The sequence below is a fragment of the Anomaloglossus baeobatrachus genome, chromosome 9, assembly GCF_048569485.1.
Source record: "Anomaloglossus baeobatrachus isolate aAnoBae1 chromosome 9, aAnoBae1.hap1, whole genome shotgun sequence".
Lineage (NCBI taxonomy): Eukaryota > Metazoa > Chordata > Amphibia > Anura > Aromobatidae > Anomaloglossus > Anomaloglossus baeobatrachus.
The window spans coordinates 178,715,824-178,734,266 of NC_134361.1; the positions used below are offsets into that span (position 1 = coordinate 178,715,824).

Below are 18,443 nucleotides of genomic sequence, written 5' to 3' on the forward strand. Positions count from 1 at the left end.
TTTAATAATATGGTTACTAATATAACTGTCAAACCATGCAGACTGATATGTAACCCTGTGTAACACGAAATGTAACATAGCAGGTCGAAATGTAGCACTAAGCATTGCTGCACTTAACTGTTTTGCCATAGCTCTATAACAGTCTACAGTTGATATTTTAACTTTTTTTTTTCCCTTTATAAAAATGTTTGATATTTTAGTTGATGTAACCGTATAGTAAACTTTTGCAACTTGCTACTAAACTTTAAGAATCGACTGTGATTTTTCTACCCCAACCTCACATGAAATTTGTTACCGACGCCAGTTTCACATTATATAATGTTTAGGCTCACCTGGTGAGGTGGATCCTCCAAGCCTAAGGTCTGGGTGGGCACACGGGCCAGAGGTGTGGGTGCAATAAGCGGATGATGTATGCAGAAAACAGGTAGCAGAGGTACAGCAAGAAGCAGGCAGACAGTAGACTGTTAGCAAAGGTACAGCAAGCAGCAGGCAGAAAGGAGACAAGTAGCAGAGGTACTGTAAGGGACAGGAACACAGGATGTCATCAGCAGATGTACTGGAAGCTGTGAAGCAAGTAGTAGAGGTACTGAAAGCCACAGAGGGACAGGAACTAGTAGCAGAGGTCCTGGAAGCTGCAGGCAGAGAGAATTTTGGTAGTAGAGGTACTAGATGAAGGGAAGCAGGTAGCAGGGGTACATGAAACTGCAGGCAGACAGAATATTGGTAGCAGAGGTACTAGATGCCAGGAAGCAGGTTGCAGAGGTACTGGAAGCACCAGGCAGACAGAATATCGGTAGCAGAGGTACTAGATGCAAGGAAACAGGTACCAGAGGTACTTGAAGCCCCAGGCAGACAGAATATTGGTAGCAGAGGTACTAGATGTCGGGAAGCAGGTAGCAGAGGTACTGGAACCTGCAGGCAGACAGAATTTCGGTAACAGAGCTACTAGATGAAGGGAAGCAGATTGCAGAGGTTCTGGAAGCTGCAGGCAGACAGAATATTGGTAGCAGAGGTATTAGATGCCGAGAAGCAGGTAGCAGAGGTACTGGAAGCTTCAGGCAGACAGGAAACTGGTAGGAGAGGTGCTGGAAGCCACATACAGACATAAAACCGGTACCAGAAGTACTAGAAGCCAAAGGTAGACAGGAGACCAACAGCAGAAGTATTGGAAGCCACATGAAAACAGGAGACATGTTGTAGAGATACTACTTGCAGCTACAAGCCTATAGGTGACCAGTAGAAAAGATTCTTGAAGCCGCAGGCAGACAGGAGACAAGTAGCAGAGGTACTGGAAACTGCAGGCAGATAGCATATCAGTACCAGACATATGAATGCCGGGATACAGATAGCAGAAGTTCTGAAAAGGCACAGGCAGACAGGAAACTGTTATTAGAGGTACAGAAACCACAGACAGACAGAAAACCAGTAGCAGAGGTACTGGAAACCAAAGACAGACAGGAGAGCAACAGCAGAACTACTGGAAGCTACAGGAAGACAGAAGACATGTTGTAGAGATACTGGAAGCTGCAAGCCGACAGGAGACCCGCAGAAGTTGAGGTCCTTGAAGCCACAGGCAGACATGAGACTGGTAGCAGAGATAATGAAATCAGTAAGCAGACATGACTCAGAAACACGAAAAGTCTTAATATCAAGACACAGGTATGTGTCTTGTTGAGCCTGATATTGAACTAGGTGGTCGATTACATGGTACACGCTGGGCCATCTGCAAAGCCCAATGTTGAGCACAACAGAGTTTAGTGGACCGGGTTGAGAGAAGAAAGGCCCGGATCCGAGGACAGGTGTGTAACATATCATTTCAATATCACGAAATACTGTATCAGCAAGACACTAATCAGCTACAATTGACATTTAGTCACCATATACTCATAATGTAAACAACTCCCAACAGAGTATCACAAAATCATGTTTATCTCATAACTGATCATCTTGTGACTCTCATCTCTGGATCTATTTAGCTTTGCGAAAAGTTAAGGACTAAGGACACATTGGTATGTTCTGAAATATCAAAATCTTGACCCCAATAATCATAAGAATATCACTGAATTATTGTCCAGAGTATTTTATGCACATAGTGCAAAATTTATAGCTGTGCTGTTAGGGTTAAAATTGCCTATAAAACTCCGCTGATGACATGACATCAAAGAAATTTTGATAAAAACATGATTTTTTTTGTTGGCTTTGTTTTTCTTGAAAAATTCTTTGCTGTTATAATTAACCTACTTATACCTTTCCATGTGCATATGTGTTTAAGCCCTTGTTTTTTGTTTTCCATAGGGAGGACTGATCGCACTGCTTTTACTTCTGCTAATTTTCTCAGTTGCATTGTTTGCTCAACGGCGATGGTACAAGCGAAGAAGAATTCCACAAAAGAGTGCCAGCACCGAAGCCACTCACGAAATACACTACATCCCCTCTGTTCTGCTAGGACCCCCATCTCGGGACTTTAGGACATCTAAGTTGCAACCCCACAGCTCGGTTTTGAGAATGTCTATACGAGAGACCCCAATTTTGGATGATTACGATTGTGAGGAAGAAGAATCTCAAAGGAGCACAGAGCGAGAGAATCAGATGGATCACACAAAGCAAATGACGCTAGATAGAAAAGAGAAGAGGAAAATGCAAAAAAGAGGTATGTAGCAAAAAAACAGCAAAAAAATAATTCTGAATCTTGGTAAATATAAAATAAGCTTAATTATATTCTTTTGATATAAAAACAACATTTATTTTTATTTGAAAAAGTGACATATTAAAACACTTCACAGATATGAAAGACAAATTTTCACCAAAAAGTGAACCAATAATAACATTTCTGCCAAGGATGGCCTTATACCTGAATAATACCCATCAATCTTTATAATAATGACACAGTCGGGCTATAGTTATCATAAAAACATTTTACAGTCGACTATAGGTCAATTGTCATAAGTCCGAGTCACGATTTATGGAGTTTAATTCTGAGGTCGACCCCAGAGATTAGGTACTGTAGATATGTATCTATGGCAAAATAGCCACTAGATACAGCCCCAGTCTGAATTATCTATGGATGGACCAGGTACTAATAGATCTAAAGGAGTTTAATTCTAAATACAGCCCCGGACAATATTAGTATAATAATACAGTGGTACCTCGCTTAACGAGTAACCCACTTAATGAAAATTTCGCTTAACAAGCAAAGCTTTCTGTAAATTTGTAACCCGGTTTACGAGAAAGCTTTGCTGTACGAGCAAAATCCTCACTGCACACACTTCCGGTTCCGTACATCCACCGCGCTCTGACCTGCTCTTGCAGTCCACACAAACACACACAAGCACGCACAAACATACACAAACACACACGCAAGCATGCACATGCAGTATTATGCTCACCTTACCTTCCGTTCCACCGCCGGCCTCATGGTTCTTTTAGTTCGCCGGCTCATTGCGACGTCTTTGCGGTGAACTACAAGACCCAGGAGGCCGGCGATGGATCAGAAGGTAAGGTGAGTGTACCGCCCCGCGGGCTCGGCTGCGACCGCCGAGCCGCTCGGATCCGTGCTCGTTCTGCGGGTGGTAGCTTGAGCCTCTCACAGACCCGGGGGTCACGTCACTCCGCAAGGGAGTTGGCGCTATACGCAGTGATTTGGGTGAGGAGTTCCACCTCCGGGGCCGCGGTGGGTTAGTTTGTAATGTAAGTTCGTGACGCCACCCACGGTTGTGGTGATTGTAGAAACTACCGCTGTGGTGAAGGTATGGGGCTCCCGGGAGCGGTGTAATGGTGCAGCTAGGTGTTGACCCCTCCGTGGGTAGGGAATGTTGGTCCCGGGGGCCCAGTAGGCGAGGGTCGGGGTGCAGCGTGAAGTGTTGCGGTGCAGAGAGGTGCGGTGCCTGATGGCACTGGTGTACTCACACCGACACAAGACACCGGAGTCTCTGGTAAACCAAACGGAGTGGTGAACGGGGCCCGCAGTTGGCTGCAGCCTCTCCCAGAATAGGTTGGTGGCCTCCGCCTTTCTCCTGCACCTCTGTGTGTAAATGTTTGACTCCTATGCCTAGACACTGGTAGTCCGCTCCCCGACTTGTATATGCCGAAGGAGCCCGTTTACCCGCAGACGCTGGCCCTTTGGGTCTCTATGCCTTGGCGGTGGCTTTACCTTGTATGGTTGGGCTGTTGTCTTCTAACGGGACTTGTGTGGGATAGGTCCTAAGGTCCAGTCCGCAATCAGTTGATTCGACTCGGCCCTGTCAGTTCAGGGCTTTGTACTGGGTCTGAGTACCCTCCCTGGTGCTCCGGTATCCAGTTGGCTCCCTGATTCGGTTCCGGCGGGCCACTACCCTGTCCCGGTCCCTTACGGTTCCATCGGTTGTCTTCCCGGTCTCCTGCAGGCAGCCACCCCCATTTGCCTCCTTGCCAATGGTGACTGGGCCCCGACCCAGCCACCTGGTAGTCTCTTGGCAGCCTGAACACAGGACTGCCCGTGAACTTGACTGCTCTCGACTTGCACTTGAACTAGTGGGTGTCTGTTTTCCCGCCTCCAGGCCTGTGAACTCCTCGGTGGGCTTAGCCAACCGCCTGGCTACGCCCTCCTGGTGTGGACATCAAACCTGGAGGGTGGTGACAAGGATTTTAGTTTGACTGATGTCACCTAGCCGGGAGGGGGTGTGGTGTTGTGTGTGACTACCTGGGACGACCCGACTAGTCCAGGGCATCACATGAGCATAATATATGTACCTTCAGTTCCATCGCCAGCCTCCTGGGTCCTGTAGTTCGCCGCTCCACTCCAGGCTGTGCATCGGCAACCATAGCAACAAAGCAGGAAGTTCCCTTGTAACCCGCTACTCAAAGGCAGGCCAATCAGAGGCAAGCGGCTCCTGCCTTTGACGTCAGCACTCTGGCAGCGGAAGTTCCTCCCTCGTCGTTATGGTAACCCGATACACAGCCCGTGCTAGAGAACAGCTTGTCCCAGGAGACCGACGATGGAACGGAAGGTAAGATGAGCATAATATGTGCGCGTGCATGCTTGTGTGTGTTTCTGTGAGTTTTTGTGTGTTTGTACATTTTTGTGCGTGTGTGGAATGACCCAATAGGGGACCTGAATGGGACATTTAACAAGTTGTGGAACGAATTGTTTGCATTGCAATGATTGCCTATGGGAAATCTTGCTTTGTTGAACGAGTGACTTGGTTAACAAGCACACTCCCAGAACGGATTGTTCTCGTTAACCAAGGTTCCAGTGTATAGCCATTTGCATCACAAGGATCTTGGTTAAATGTTATGCATATCCCCTCTTGTGTATAATTCACCTATTACAATATAGTGAGAGAGTATAGGCATAAGTCATATTAATTTGTATGAGAAAAAAAGCAATGCTCCCAATATATTATTACTGTTACATCACTAAAGAACTTGATCTGACGCGTTTCTCCTCCCCAGAAGGAGGTTCTTCAGGGGTCAGTAACATCATACAAAATGTATCAACCATTCATATGTCCATCATTGTTGCCAAAGGAAACTGGCAATCTCGATAAGCTGGTACAGCTGTGGTCCTGGGTTATTTTCAAAGAGGTATAATCCTGTGTTTATAAGATGGAATAGGTAGTCGGTATCCAAAATGTTCCCAATATTCAACAACCCCTAAAACAACCAGGATGTCAAGATATATAAGTTCAAATAGGCAGCAATATGCTTCAGGTTTAAGAAAAAGACTACCTGGTAACCAGCCATTGGGAGAGGTCCAGTTACCAGGCAGTCTTTTTCTTAAACCTGAAGCATATTGCTGCCTATATGAACTTATATATCTTCCCTGGACTTCTGCTGGGTTAATGACCAATTTTATGTAACTTCTTGGGAGACACTATGTATTGGAAGGACTAGTGTCAGTAAATAAGGTATGAGTTACGGTAGAATCTTGACACCATGGATGTTTTAGGGGTTGTTGAATATTGGGAACATTCTGGATACCGACTACCTATTCCATCTTATAAACACAGGATTATACCTCTTTGAAAATAACCCAGGACCACAGCTGTACCAGCTTATCGAGATTGCCAGTATCCTTTGACAACAATGATGGACATATGAATGGTTGTATATGTCGCGGGCGGAGGGGACGCGCTCGCCACGCTCGGGTCCGGGGCTACTGCTGCTGCTGCTCGGTGGCTCAAGCGGTGGACCGGACCCGGGGACTCGAGCAGCGCTCCTCACCCGTGAGTGAAAGGGGGTAGTGGTTTGGTTAGGGAGATTGTTCGTGACGCCACCCACGGGTCGTGGTGATAATGGCACCACCGCTGCTGGTAACGGGGATCCCGGGGGAGATAGTAGGGTGCAGCTGAGATGTTGTCCCCTCCGTGGGCAGGGGTTGGTGATCCCGGGGCCCGATGGTGTAACGAGGAGGCCGGATAGCTGGGGTGCAGGGACTGTGGGGCGCGGTGCCGGACGGCACTGGTGTACTCACTCAGACAATCACTGACAGAGTCTCTGGTAAACCAAAACGGCCGGATGGACGGGTCCCGCAGCCGGCTGCAGTGTTGTTGTTGTGCTCTCCCTGGACGGCTGATGGTGGCTGTCTTTCCCTGCACCTTTGAGAATGTTCTTGACTCCTGTGGTTGCCCACCGGTAGTCCGCTCCCCGGCGTATAGGTGCCGTAGGAGCCCGTTTTGCCCGCAGGCACTGGCCCTTAGATCTCTAGCCTGTGGCGGTGGCTGTATATCCTCTCTGGGTGGACGGTTGCCTTCAATCGGGACTTTAGTACTTGAGAAACCCCTGGGGTTCCTGTCACATTCAGATTTGACTATTGACGGCGGCTCCAAGCCTGGTCGGGGTACGATGGCCCTGCCTGTGTGCTTAGCTTGACTCCGTTCCCCGGGCCGGTACCTTCGGGCCGACGCCCGACCCCGGTCCTTGCGGCTGTGCGGAGTTCCACTAACTCCTGCAGACGGCCACCACCGTCTGCCAACCTTGCTGTTAGTGTCTGGGCTCCTACCCAGTCACTCAAGTGTTCATTCCTCTCTCTTTCACCTCCAAGACTGATCTGTCACTTTTCCCGCCTCCAGGACTGTGAACTCCTCGGTGGGTGGGGCCAACCGCCTGGCTCCGCCCCACCTGGTGTGGACATCAGACTCTGGAGGTAGGCAGCAAGGGTTTTGTGTTTGGCTGCTGTAACTGCCTAGGGTGGGGGTGTGTGTGTTGGTATGTCTGTGACTACCTGGCTAGTCCAGGGCGTCACATATATACACCAATTTGATACATTTTGTATGGTGTTACTGACCCTGAAGAACCTCCTTCTGGGGAGGAGAAACATGTCGGGTCAAGTTCTTTAGTGATGTAACGTAACAGTAATATATATTGGGTGTATTGCTTTTTTCTCCTTTAAACTTTGAGTCATAAAAATTAATATGACTTATGTCTATACTCTCTCGCTATATCGTAATAGGAAAATTATACACAACTGGGGTTATGCATAACATTTAACCAAGATCCTTGTGATCCAAATGGCTATATTATTATACTAATATTGTCCGAAGCTGTATTTAGAATTAAACTCCTTTAGATCTATTAGTACCTAGTCAACCCATAGATGGTTGAGACTGGGGCTGTATCTAGTGGCTATTTTGCCATAGGTACAGATCTACAGTACCTAATCTCTGGGGTCGTCCTCAGAATTAAACTCCGTAAATTGTGACTCGGACTTATGACAATTGACCTATAGTCGACTGTAAAATGTTTTCATCATAACTATAGCCCGACTGTGTCCTTATTATTATAAATATTGATGGGTATTATTCTCCCTCTACACTGCCCCAATTGGAATGACCATCAGCAGATTTGGCTTCCAGTACCATCTTTATGCTGATGACACACAGCTATACACCTCATCCCCTGAGCTCACCCCCGCTGTACTACAGAACACAAGTGACTGCCTGACTGCAATTTGCAACGTCATGTCTGCTCTCTATCTGAAACTTAACCTTTCCAAAACTGAACTTCTGCTTTTCCCTCCATCTCCCAACCTTCCTAAACCTGACATCTCCCTCTCTGTGTGTGGCACCACGATAAGTCCTAGGCCGCAGGCCCGCTGTCTGGGTGTTATACTTGACACTAATCTCTCCTTCACCTCCCATATACTATCTCTTGCCCGCTCCTGCCGCTTGCACCTCAAGAACATCTCTAGAATCCACCCCTTTCTCACAATGGAAACGACAAAAACCCTCACCGTGGCCCTGATCCACTCTCACCTTGACTACTGTAACTCTTTATTAATTGGTCTCCCCCTAACTAGACTCTCTCCTCTACAGTCTATCCTTAATGCAGCATCCAGGGTCACCTATCTGGATAACCGCTACTCGGATGCCTCTGCTCTGTGCCAGTCATTGCACTGGTTGCCCATATATCACAGGATCCAATTCAAACTGCTTGTTCTCACCCACAAAGCTCTCCACAGTGCGGCCCCCTCCCTACATCTCCACCCTCCTCACTGTCTATCATCCCACCCGTTCTCTACGCTCTGCAAATGACTTTCGACTAACATCCACACTAATTCGAACCTCCCACTCCCGGATCCAAGACTTCTTCCGAGCTGCACCAACCCTCTGGAACGCTCTACCCCAAGAAGTTAGGACAAATCACAACTTACTCAGCTTCAGACGCACCCTAAAAACGCATCTTTTTAGGGCGGCCTATCACAATCCCTAGCCAAACTAATTTCACCTAAGCCCTCCACAACTTCTCAGAACATAACCCCACGTCAAACTCCATGGCACCCAAATGCATCTCAAGGCTTCTGGCCAACTTGTCCAGGACGTTATTATCTATCCCCCATTTCCTTGAGATGGCTGGATTGTCATTGTAAATAAGCACTTGTACCTTGCCCCCCCATCTTATTGTAGATTGTAAGCTCTCACGACCAGGTTTGTCTTTTTTCCCTTTAAATATTGTATCTTCTATAACTGTTACTTGTTTGTATATGATCCTCCTGAATTGTAAAGTGCTGCGGAATATGTTGGCGCTATAGAAATAAAGATTATTATTATTAGGTATAAGACCATCCTTGGGAGAAATGTTATTATTGGTTCACTTGTTGGTGGAATTTTGTCTTACATATCTGTGAAGTGTTTTAATATGTCACTTTTTCAAATAATAAAAAGAAATGTTTTTATAACAAAAGTTTATTTGTGAGAATAGGTTAATTACTTCTATGAAATTGTTTTCTGTGAGCTTTATATTCTTTTGACTTTAGGACCATTGAAAAGTAGTCTGTAAAGGAATAAAGCAGTAGGAGATTGTGCCATTGATGTCACTGTTTGCCCTCTTTGTCTCTGTTCCCATGTATCGTCTTTATCGCAATCGACAAGGATCGACTACTCTATGATTTTGGGTTATGCAGTGACTTGTAATACCACTATGGAAGTGACCTCTTTAGGTTCCTACTATTAGTTCTGGCCAGGACCGCTGACTATTTAAGATCCTGAATATCTGTTCCCATTGCCAGTTATAGTATAGACCAGATCTGGTTCACATCTTTTTGTTTTGTTATTAATGGCCTGTTGTTGACCTTGGGCTGTTTTTTGATCTTTCATCAGCCCTATGATCCTACCTCTGCTCTTGACATCCTGGTTTTTGACCCAACTCTATGACTACTATCCGCCATGACAGAAATGCTGATACACTCTAAGCTCATGGAAGAGACCTTTACAATGTCCTTGTCATCCCTAATTGTCTAGCATTATTGCATTATGGCCATAATGTCACGGGTGTGTCACAGGTGACAGGCAGTCATTTGTTTTCGGGCCATAGAAGGTCACAGTGTTTGGCTGTAGAGAATGCACCCTCACTTTTCATTGCTGGATCCCTGATTTTCTTGCTGGGTTATGCAGTGTGATACCCCTTTGGCAATGACGTCTTCTGTTACACATTTAGGTTCCTACTATTAGTTCTGGCCAGGACCGCTGACTATTTAAGATCCTGAATGTCTGTTCCCATTGCCAGTTATAGTATAGACCAAATCTGGTTCACATCTTTTTGTTTTGCTAATAATTGCCTGTTGTTGAACTTGGGCTGTTTTTTTGATCTTTCATCAGCCCTATGAACCTACCTCTGCTCTTGACATCCTGGTTTTTGACCCAGCTCCATAACTACTATCTGCCATGACAGAAATGCTGATACACTCTAAGCTCATGGAAGAGACCTTTACAATGTCCTTGTCATCCCTAATTATCTAGCATTATTGCATTATGACCATAATGTCACGGGTGTGTCTCAGCTGACAGACAGTCCTTTGTTTTCAGGCCATAGAAGGTCACAGTGTTGGAGGCAGAGAATACTCCCTCACTTTCCATTGCTGGAGCCCTGATTTTCTTGCTGGATTCATCTCTCTTCCTTTTGGACCCAGCAGGAGTTCACCTTCAACCCAGCTATTGATTATCAATATTCTATAGACTGTGCTGGTGATATTTTCAGTTCATTCAAGCTAAGGTTGCAAGCAGGTGGCTTGTTCTCCTCTGTGATATCATTACTGGAAGCTCTGCTGAACTCCTATCTTATTCATCTAATGATAAGTAGTTCATGCTTTTCCCCCCTGTGTGTCTCCCTTGTGTCTTCTATAGTTGTTTAGTGGGGATGAACAAGAGCTCATCCCATCCGTTCCCTATTTTGGGTCCAGAGCTAGGTATACCTAGGGTCAGGTATTCGGCTCGACGCATAGGTGCGGAACCTATCTAGGGTGGTGAATGACCCCAGCGAACAGCAGTAGGTTTGGTCAGGGACTCAGGGGTCACTATCTTCGCCTCCCTAGACACAGAGTTTCTCTTCCCTTCAATTTCGCCATGTGCTTCTTTCTTCCCCGTACCTATGGTGACACATAACAGGTGAACCATCTTAACACTTAGTTGATCATCTACTTTGGCATTATTCATCTGCTTAAAATAAGGCACATCTCACACTTACTACAATCAGTGGCTTTGCTTGTGGTTCAGCTCAGGGGGTCGAAACATCTGAATGGGCCCCTAACCTGGTAACAACTATTGTAGCACTCCTTAATAATGGGTATAGAGGAACCTCAGCACATGACCGCGCTGTTACTGAAAATAAATCTACACAAAGGCCAACACTGATATTACCTCCATATGGTGACCATATAGTGGTAGATATCAGTCCTGCAGTACATGTGAGAGATTATAGTACAGTTATAGGTGGTGACTTACAGCTATTGTTCTTTCTCATGGAGTCATTCACTTTTCTTGTCTTTTCTTTCTGGCCCAGCCCGACATGACGACTTCTCCAGCCAGAACTCATCTGCAGAGATTACAACACAGACTCATCTGACTTCTCACATTTTGCAGCCTCGACACCATCTATTCCTGACCCGCACAATCCCCTCATCCTCCTGATACCCCAATACTGAGCCACTGCTGCCATATGTGCCCCTATTACTGTTACTGCTGTGCGGTACATGACCAGCTGAGGGAGGATTCTCCAGTCGTGATGTCTGTGTTACCAAACCCCTTATCTTCTAAGAATAAACACACGGACTGCATGCGACTTGGTTCAAAATGGCCACAGCAGCCTTTTATTGCCTATTGTTTACAAACTAACACCTAAAGCTGGGTTCACACTAAACGACAGTGACAACGACGTCGCTGTTACGTCACCATTTTCGGTGACGTAACAGCGACCTTGTAAGTCGCTGTTATGATCGCTGCTTAGCTGTCAAACACAGCAGAAGCAGCGATCATAACGTCGCTACATGTTCAGAGAGCAGGGAGCCGCGCTTAGCGCTGGCTCCTTGCTCTCCTGCAGCACACATCGGGTTAATTAACCCGATGTGTGCTGCAGCTACATGTCACAGTTCAGAGAGCAGGGAGCCGCGCGCACTGCTTAGTGCTGGCTCCTTGCTCTCCTTGCTACAGTATACATCGGGTTAATTACCCGATGCATACTGCAGCCACATGTCACAGTGCAGGAGCCGGCACTGGCAGCAAGAGCGGAGGCTGGTAACCAGCGTAAACATCGGGTAACCAGGGAAAGGTCTTCCCTTGGTTACCCGATGTTTACGCTGGTTACAGCTTACCGCAGCTGCCAGTGCCGGCTCCTGATCGCTTCATTTCGTCGCTCTCTCGCTGTCACACACAGCGATGTGTGTGTCACAGCGGGAGAGTGACGACCAAAAAATGAAGCTGGACATTCAGCAACGACCGGCGACCTCACAGCAGGGGCCAGGTCGTTGCTGAATGTCACACACAGCGACAGCGACGGGACGTCGCTGCAACGTCACAGAAAATGGTGACGTAGCAGCGACGTCGTTGTCGTCGTCGTTATGTGTGACACCAGCTTTAGGGACGCCGTCCAACAGGCGACCCAGGACAACAACACACAGATAACAATAGACAATAATATTTACAAGACCCCCCGGGGTAGGCCCAGTTCAATAACTACTACTCCCCCTGTCCCTGGCCGCAGCACACCAACCCAGAGACGAGGTGCCAATCACCCACGGATTGACACCCCACACTTTGGCAGAACCCCGTGCCTGCCACATCCAAGACAATGACTCCCGGTCCAGCCACCAATCACTTCCAAACCTCTGGACCAGACCTACCCCCCCGCTGCTGTGACAAATAGCATCCCAACTACCCAAAACCACATCCCCCAGATAACAAAACAAAGGGAGGATGGGCGGGGATCGATCGGCGTCCGGAAGCAGAAGAGGAGGTAACTCTTCACTCTCCCAGACTAACCCTTTCCCTACTCCTCCTCTTCCTCCCAGGCTACGACCATCCCCTAATGCCATATTAGGCATACCTACAACTGTCCCTTTTAACCCCATCACTCCCTACCTCCCCCTTGGTCATGTCGCCCCTCCCCCCAAGGGGGTCCGTGGCTTTCTATAACAGTGCTCCTCTTACCACCCCACATATTAATGCCACCAATGTACCTCCACATGGTAATAATGCCTCATTTGTGCCCACTACATGGTAAAATTGCCCCCTCAAAATTATTATTGCCCTTGGCAAGTGCCCTAGAAAAGTGTCCACATTTTGCCCCTAGAATGTATTAATGCCCCCAGTGTGCCTGTGATGGTCACAATACCCTGAGTGTCCCTATAACAATAATGATTCTAAAGTGTCCACTACTTAACATTTAACAATGTCTCCTGAGTCTCCCAGGTACAGCTCTCTATATACAATATGATGGTCCCCATGTCTCTCTATACAGAGTTTGATGTCCTCACAGTTCTCTATACACAGTGTTATGAGCCCTCAGCTCCTTATACAGTACAATAGGCCCACACCTCCCCTACACACATTATAATGGGCCCACAACTCCCATATACACAGTGTTATGCGCCCAAATGTCTTCTATACACAGTATTATGGGCCCACTGCTCCCCTATGCAAAGTACGATGAGCCCACACCTTCCCTACACACAGTACAATGGGCTCACAGCTCCCCTATACACAGAATGATGGGCCTACACCTCCACTACACACAGTATAATGAACCCACAGCTCTCCTATACACAGTATGATTGGCACACACCTCCCCTATAGACAGTATGATTGGCCCACACCTCGCCTATACACAGTATGATGAGCCCATAGCTCCCCTACACTCCGTATGATGGGCCCACACTACATGCTATCAGGCCCTTATAATATATAGCCCCCCCCACACACATCCCCTTAGGACATACATGTGATCAGGCCCTTATAATATAAAGTCCCCTCCCCCACTCACACATCCCCTCAGTACATATGTCGCGGGCGGAGGGGACGCGCTCACCACGCTCGGGTCTGGGGCTTCTGCTGCTGCTGCTCGGTGGCTCGAGCGGTGGGCTGGACCCGGGGACTCGAGCAGCGCTCCTCACCCATGAGTGAAAAGAGATAGTTTGGTTAGGGAGATTGTTCGTGACACCACCCACGGGACGTGGTGATGATGGCACCACCGCTGCTGGTGACAGGGATCCTGGGAGAGATGGTAGGGAGCAGCTAGGTTGTTGTCCCCTCCGTGGGTAGGGGGTTGGTAATCCCGGGGCCCGGTGGTGTAACGGGGAGGCTGGATGTTTGGGGTGCAGGGTTGCAGGGACAGCGCGGCGCGGTGCCGGACGGCACTAGTGTACTCACTGAGACAATCACTGACAGAGTCTCTGGTAAACCAAAACAGCCGGATGGACGGGTCCCGCAGCCGGCTGCAGTGTTGTTGTGCTCTCCCCGGACGGCTGATGGTTTCTGTCTTTCCCTGCACCTTTTAGAATTTTCTGACTCCTGTGGTTGCCCACCGGTAGTCCGCTACCCGGCGTATAGGTGCCGTAGGAGCCCGTTTTGCCCGCAGGCGCTGGCCCTTGGATCTCTAGCCTGTGGCAGTGGCTGTATATCCTCACGGTGTGGACTTTTGCCTTCTGTCGGGTCTTGGTTGTTGGGAAACCCCTGGGGTTCCTGTCACACTCGGATTTGACTATTGTCGGCGACTCCAAGCCTGGTCGGGGTCCGATGGCCCTGCCTATGTGCTTAGCTTCACTCCGCTCCCCGGTTCGGTACCGGTGGGCCACCGCCCAGCCCCGGTCCTTACGGCTTTGCAGAGTTCCACCAACTCCTGCAGATGGCCACCACCGTCTGCGAACCTTGCTTTCAGTGCCTGGGCTCCTACCCAGGCACACGCAGGCCTTTTACTCCTCTCACTTCCACCTCCTAAACTCATCTGTCTCCTTTTCCCGCCTCCAGGCCTGTGAACTCCTCGGTGGGTGGGGACAACTGCCTGGCTCCGCCCCACCTGGTGTGGACATCAGGTCCTGGAGGGGGGCAACAAGGGTTTTTTTGTCTGACTGTTGTTACTGTCTAGGGTGGGGGGGGTGTATGTTGGTATGTATGTGACTACCTGGCTAGTCCAGGGCGTCACACATACATGGTATCAGGCTCTTATAATATACAGCTCCCCTCCCCCACACACACATCCCTTCATTACATACATATTATCATATAAAGTACGATGAGCCCACACCTTCCCTACACACAGTACAATGGGCTCACAGCTCACCTATACACAGAATGATGGGCCCACAGATCCCCTATACACAGAATGATGGGCCCACACCTCCCCTACACACAGTATAATGAGCCCACAGCTCCCCTATAGACAGTATGATTGGCCCACACCTCGCCTATACACAGTATGATGGGCCCACAGCTCCCCTACACTCCGTATGATGGGCCCACACTACATGTTATCAGGCCCTTATAATACATAGCCCCCCCACACACATCCCCTTAGGACATACATGTGATCAGGCCCTTATAATATAAAGTCTCCTCCCCCATTCACACATCCCCTCAGTACATACATGGTATCAGGCTCTTATAATATACAGCTCCCCTCCCCCACACACACATCCCTTCATTACATACATATTATCATATAAAGTACGATGAGCCAACACCTTCCCTACACACAGTACAATGGGCTCACAGCTCCCCTATACACAGTATGATGAGCCCACAGATCCCCTATACACAGAATTATGGGCTCACACCTCCCCTACACACAGTACAATGAGCCCACAGCTCCCCTATACACAGTATGATTGGCACACACCTCCACTATACACAGTATGATGGACCTACTTCTCCCCTACACTCAGTATGATGGGTCCACACTACATGTTATCAGGCCATTATAATATACAGCTCCCCTCCCGCACACACACATCCCTTCATTACATACATATTATCAGGCCCTTATAATATATAGCCCCCCTACCCCCACACACATCCCTTCATTACATACATATTATCAGGCCCTTATAATATATAGCCCCCCTACCCCCACACACATCCCCTCATTACATACATGTTATCAGGCCCCCACACTCCACTGTAATGGACACTGCCACATGTCACCGGAGTAAATCTCTCCCCTCCCCCACTGCACACAATCTTACATCCTCTCTATGTCTTACCAGCAGCCCAGAGCTCTGTGTGCAGCATAAGGGACTCACAGGCAGTGGGAGGCAGAGCCGGCACTAAGCACCGCACAGGTCCTGGAGGAACAGCGGGGAATCCTCTGCAAACAGTGCACTGTGTGATAGGACCTAAACCTTGTGACGCAGCCAAGCCACTGTACTTAAAGGTGCAGTGTCACTGATACAGTTAATAGTATTGTAGATCCGAGTGGGCCCCCTCTGAGCATGGGGCCCGGGGCGACCGCACCCTCTGCCCCCCCCACTAGCTACGCTACTGACTACAATAGTTGTCTGTCTCATACTGAAATTTTCACTAGTCAAGTTCTGACCTCAGAGGTAGCATGACATCAAAATGGAGTTGTACCTTAATGGTCCATTATTTCTTGCAATATGTGTATGACTATCGCCCTACCAACATCAGAGCATCCAAACACTACTACATTCCCTCCAACATCTCACATTTTCCCAAATCTATTCTCATATGTCAATCATATTCTTTTAAACCTGTGCATTGTTTTGCCCATTCAAACATTGTTTTTTTGCTATTTTCCAATATCCAAGATGACTTTTTATTATCAAGCTCCTGAGATCATAGAGTCATATTTTTAATATTGCAAATGACACTTGTTTTATTTAAAGAACTATTGGCGTTTCACAATGTCGCATTTACAGCTGATACTACCCTAGGCATTGAGATTGAATACACCCCTGTTAAAATATGTGTTAATGCAGTCACACCATTATTGTAAAGCAACTCTGCCAATAAAAAAAATGTGACATTTGGGATAAATTCAATGGCTGAAATTCATCACCTGTTATTGTCTAGTTTTGTGTTTTTGTGCCTTCTTTTTGTTTCCCCTCAATCATTATTCTATTTGTGTCTTTTATAAAGTCTATTATATAGATGCTTGTCTATTATTTTTCTTTCTGTTTTGTGGGCGGAATTTAGAGATTTCAGATGTTTTTTCACCTGATTCATCAATCTCGACTTTTTAAAAAACCACTGTAATGATCCAGACCGGTATCTGCTTTGGCAGTGTACCAGCCCCGGCCTGATCATGTCAAGGGTTAACTTCTCTCTGCCTCGTTCCTGTTCCCGTTATGCTATATCTGGCCACTCCTCCCTTTGTGCCTTGCCAGTTATATTCTTTGCCTTTGGTATATGTAGCTGGCTCTGGTGAGTTCCTGATATGTCCTACCACATTCCTCTGATCCCCTACCTGTGTCTGTTTACCTCCTCCCAGCCCATCCATCCTATCTTATCTCCGTGTTTTGTGTACATTGACTTGCTGATATCGACTTATGCTCTGGCCCTTACCTGATTCTGTCTCTCCCCTCTAAGGCTATGTGCGCACGTTGCGTTCTCTGCAGTGCGGAAAAGAACGCACCCTCTGGCAGACTGGACACTGCGTTTATAAAATAAAATGCATCCACAACGCATGCATTTTGGATGCTTTTTCCATGCGTTTTGCATGCGTTTTGGATGCATTTTTGACAGTGCGTTCCCCCGGCAATTCTGCTCTGCTACATGCCGGCTGACAGCCGACACAGACAGAGTCTGTGTGTGGCGTCCCGATTATCATCTTCACCGCACACATCCCGACATTCCCGCACACATCCCGACATCCCCGCACACATCCCGACATCCCCGCACTCATCCCGACATTACCGCCGACATCCCCGCACACATCCCGACATTACCGCCGACATCCCCGCATGCAACCCGACATTACCGCCGACATGCCCGCACACAATCAGACATTACCGCCGACATCCCCGCACACAACCCGACATTACTGCCGATATCCGCACACATAACCCGACATTCCCGCACACATCCTGACATTACCGCCGACATCCCCGCACACGTCCCGACATTTCCGCCCACATCCCGACATTACCGCCGACATCCCCGCACACATCCCAACATCCCCGCACACATCCTGACATTACCGCCGACATCCCCGCACACAACCCGACATTCCCGCACACATCCTGACATTACCACCGACATCCCCGCACACATCCCAACATTACCGCCCACATCCCGACATTACCGCCGACATCCCCGAACACATCCCAACATCCCCGCACACATCCTGACATTATCGCCGACATCCCCGCACACAACCCGACATTCCCGCACACATCCTGACATTACCACCGACATCCCCGCACACATCCCAACATTACCGCCCACATCCCGACATTACCGCCGACATCCCCGCACTTGTCCCGACAATACCGCCCACATCCCGACATTACCGCCGACATCCCCGCACACAACCCGACATTACCACCGACATCCCCGCACATAACCCGACATTCCCGCACACATCCTGACATTACCGCCGACATCCCCGCACACGTCCTGACATTTCCGCCCACATCCCGACATTACCGCCGACATCCCCGCACACATCCCGACATCCCCGCACACATCTTGACATTACCGCCAACATCCCCGCACACAACCCGACATTCCCGCACACATCCT

General features: G+C 48.2%; 1 protein-coding gene across 1 annotated transcript in view; it reads left to right on the forward strand.

The window, feature by feature from the left end:
- Window positions 1-18,443, forward strand: part of ASTN2 (astrotactin 2) — a 935,497-nt gene that overhangs the window by 225,529 nt on the left and 691,525 nt on the right. Inside the window, exon 3 of the mRNA XM_075324083.1 lies at window positions 2,296-2,650. Within this exon, the coding sequence (XP_075180198.1) occupies window positions 2,296-2,650 (355 nt within the window). The remainder of the gene's footprint in view (window positions 1-2,295; window positions 2,651-18,443) is intronic.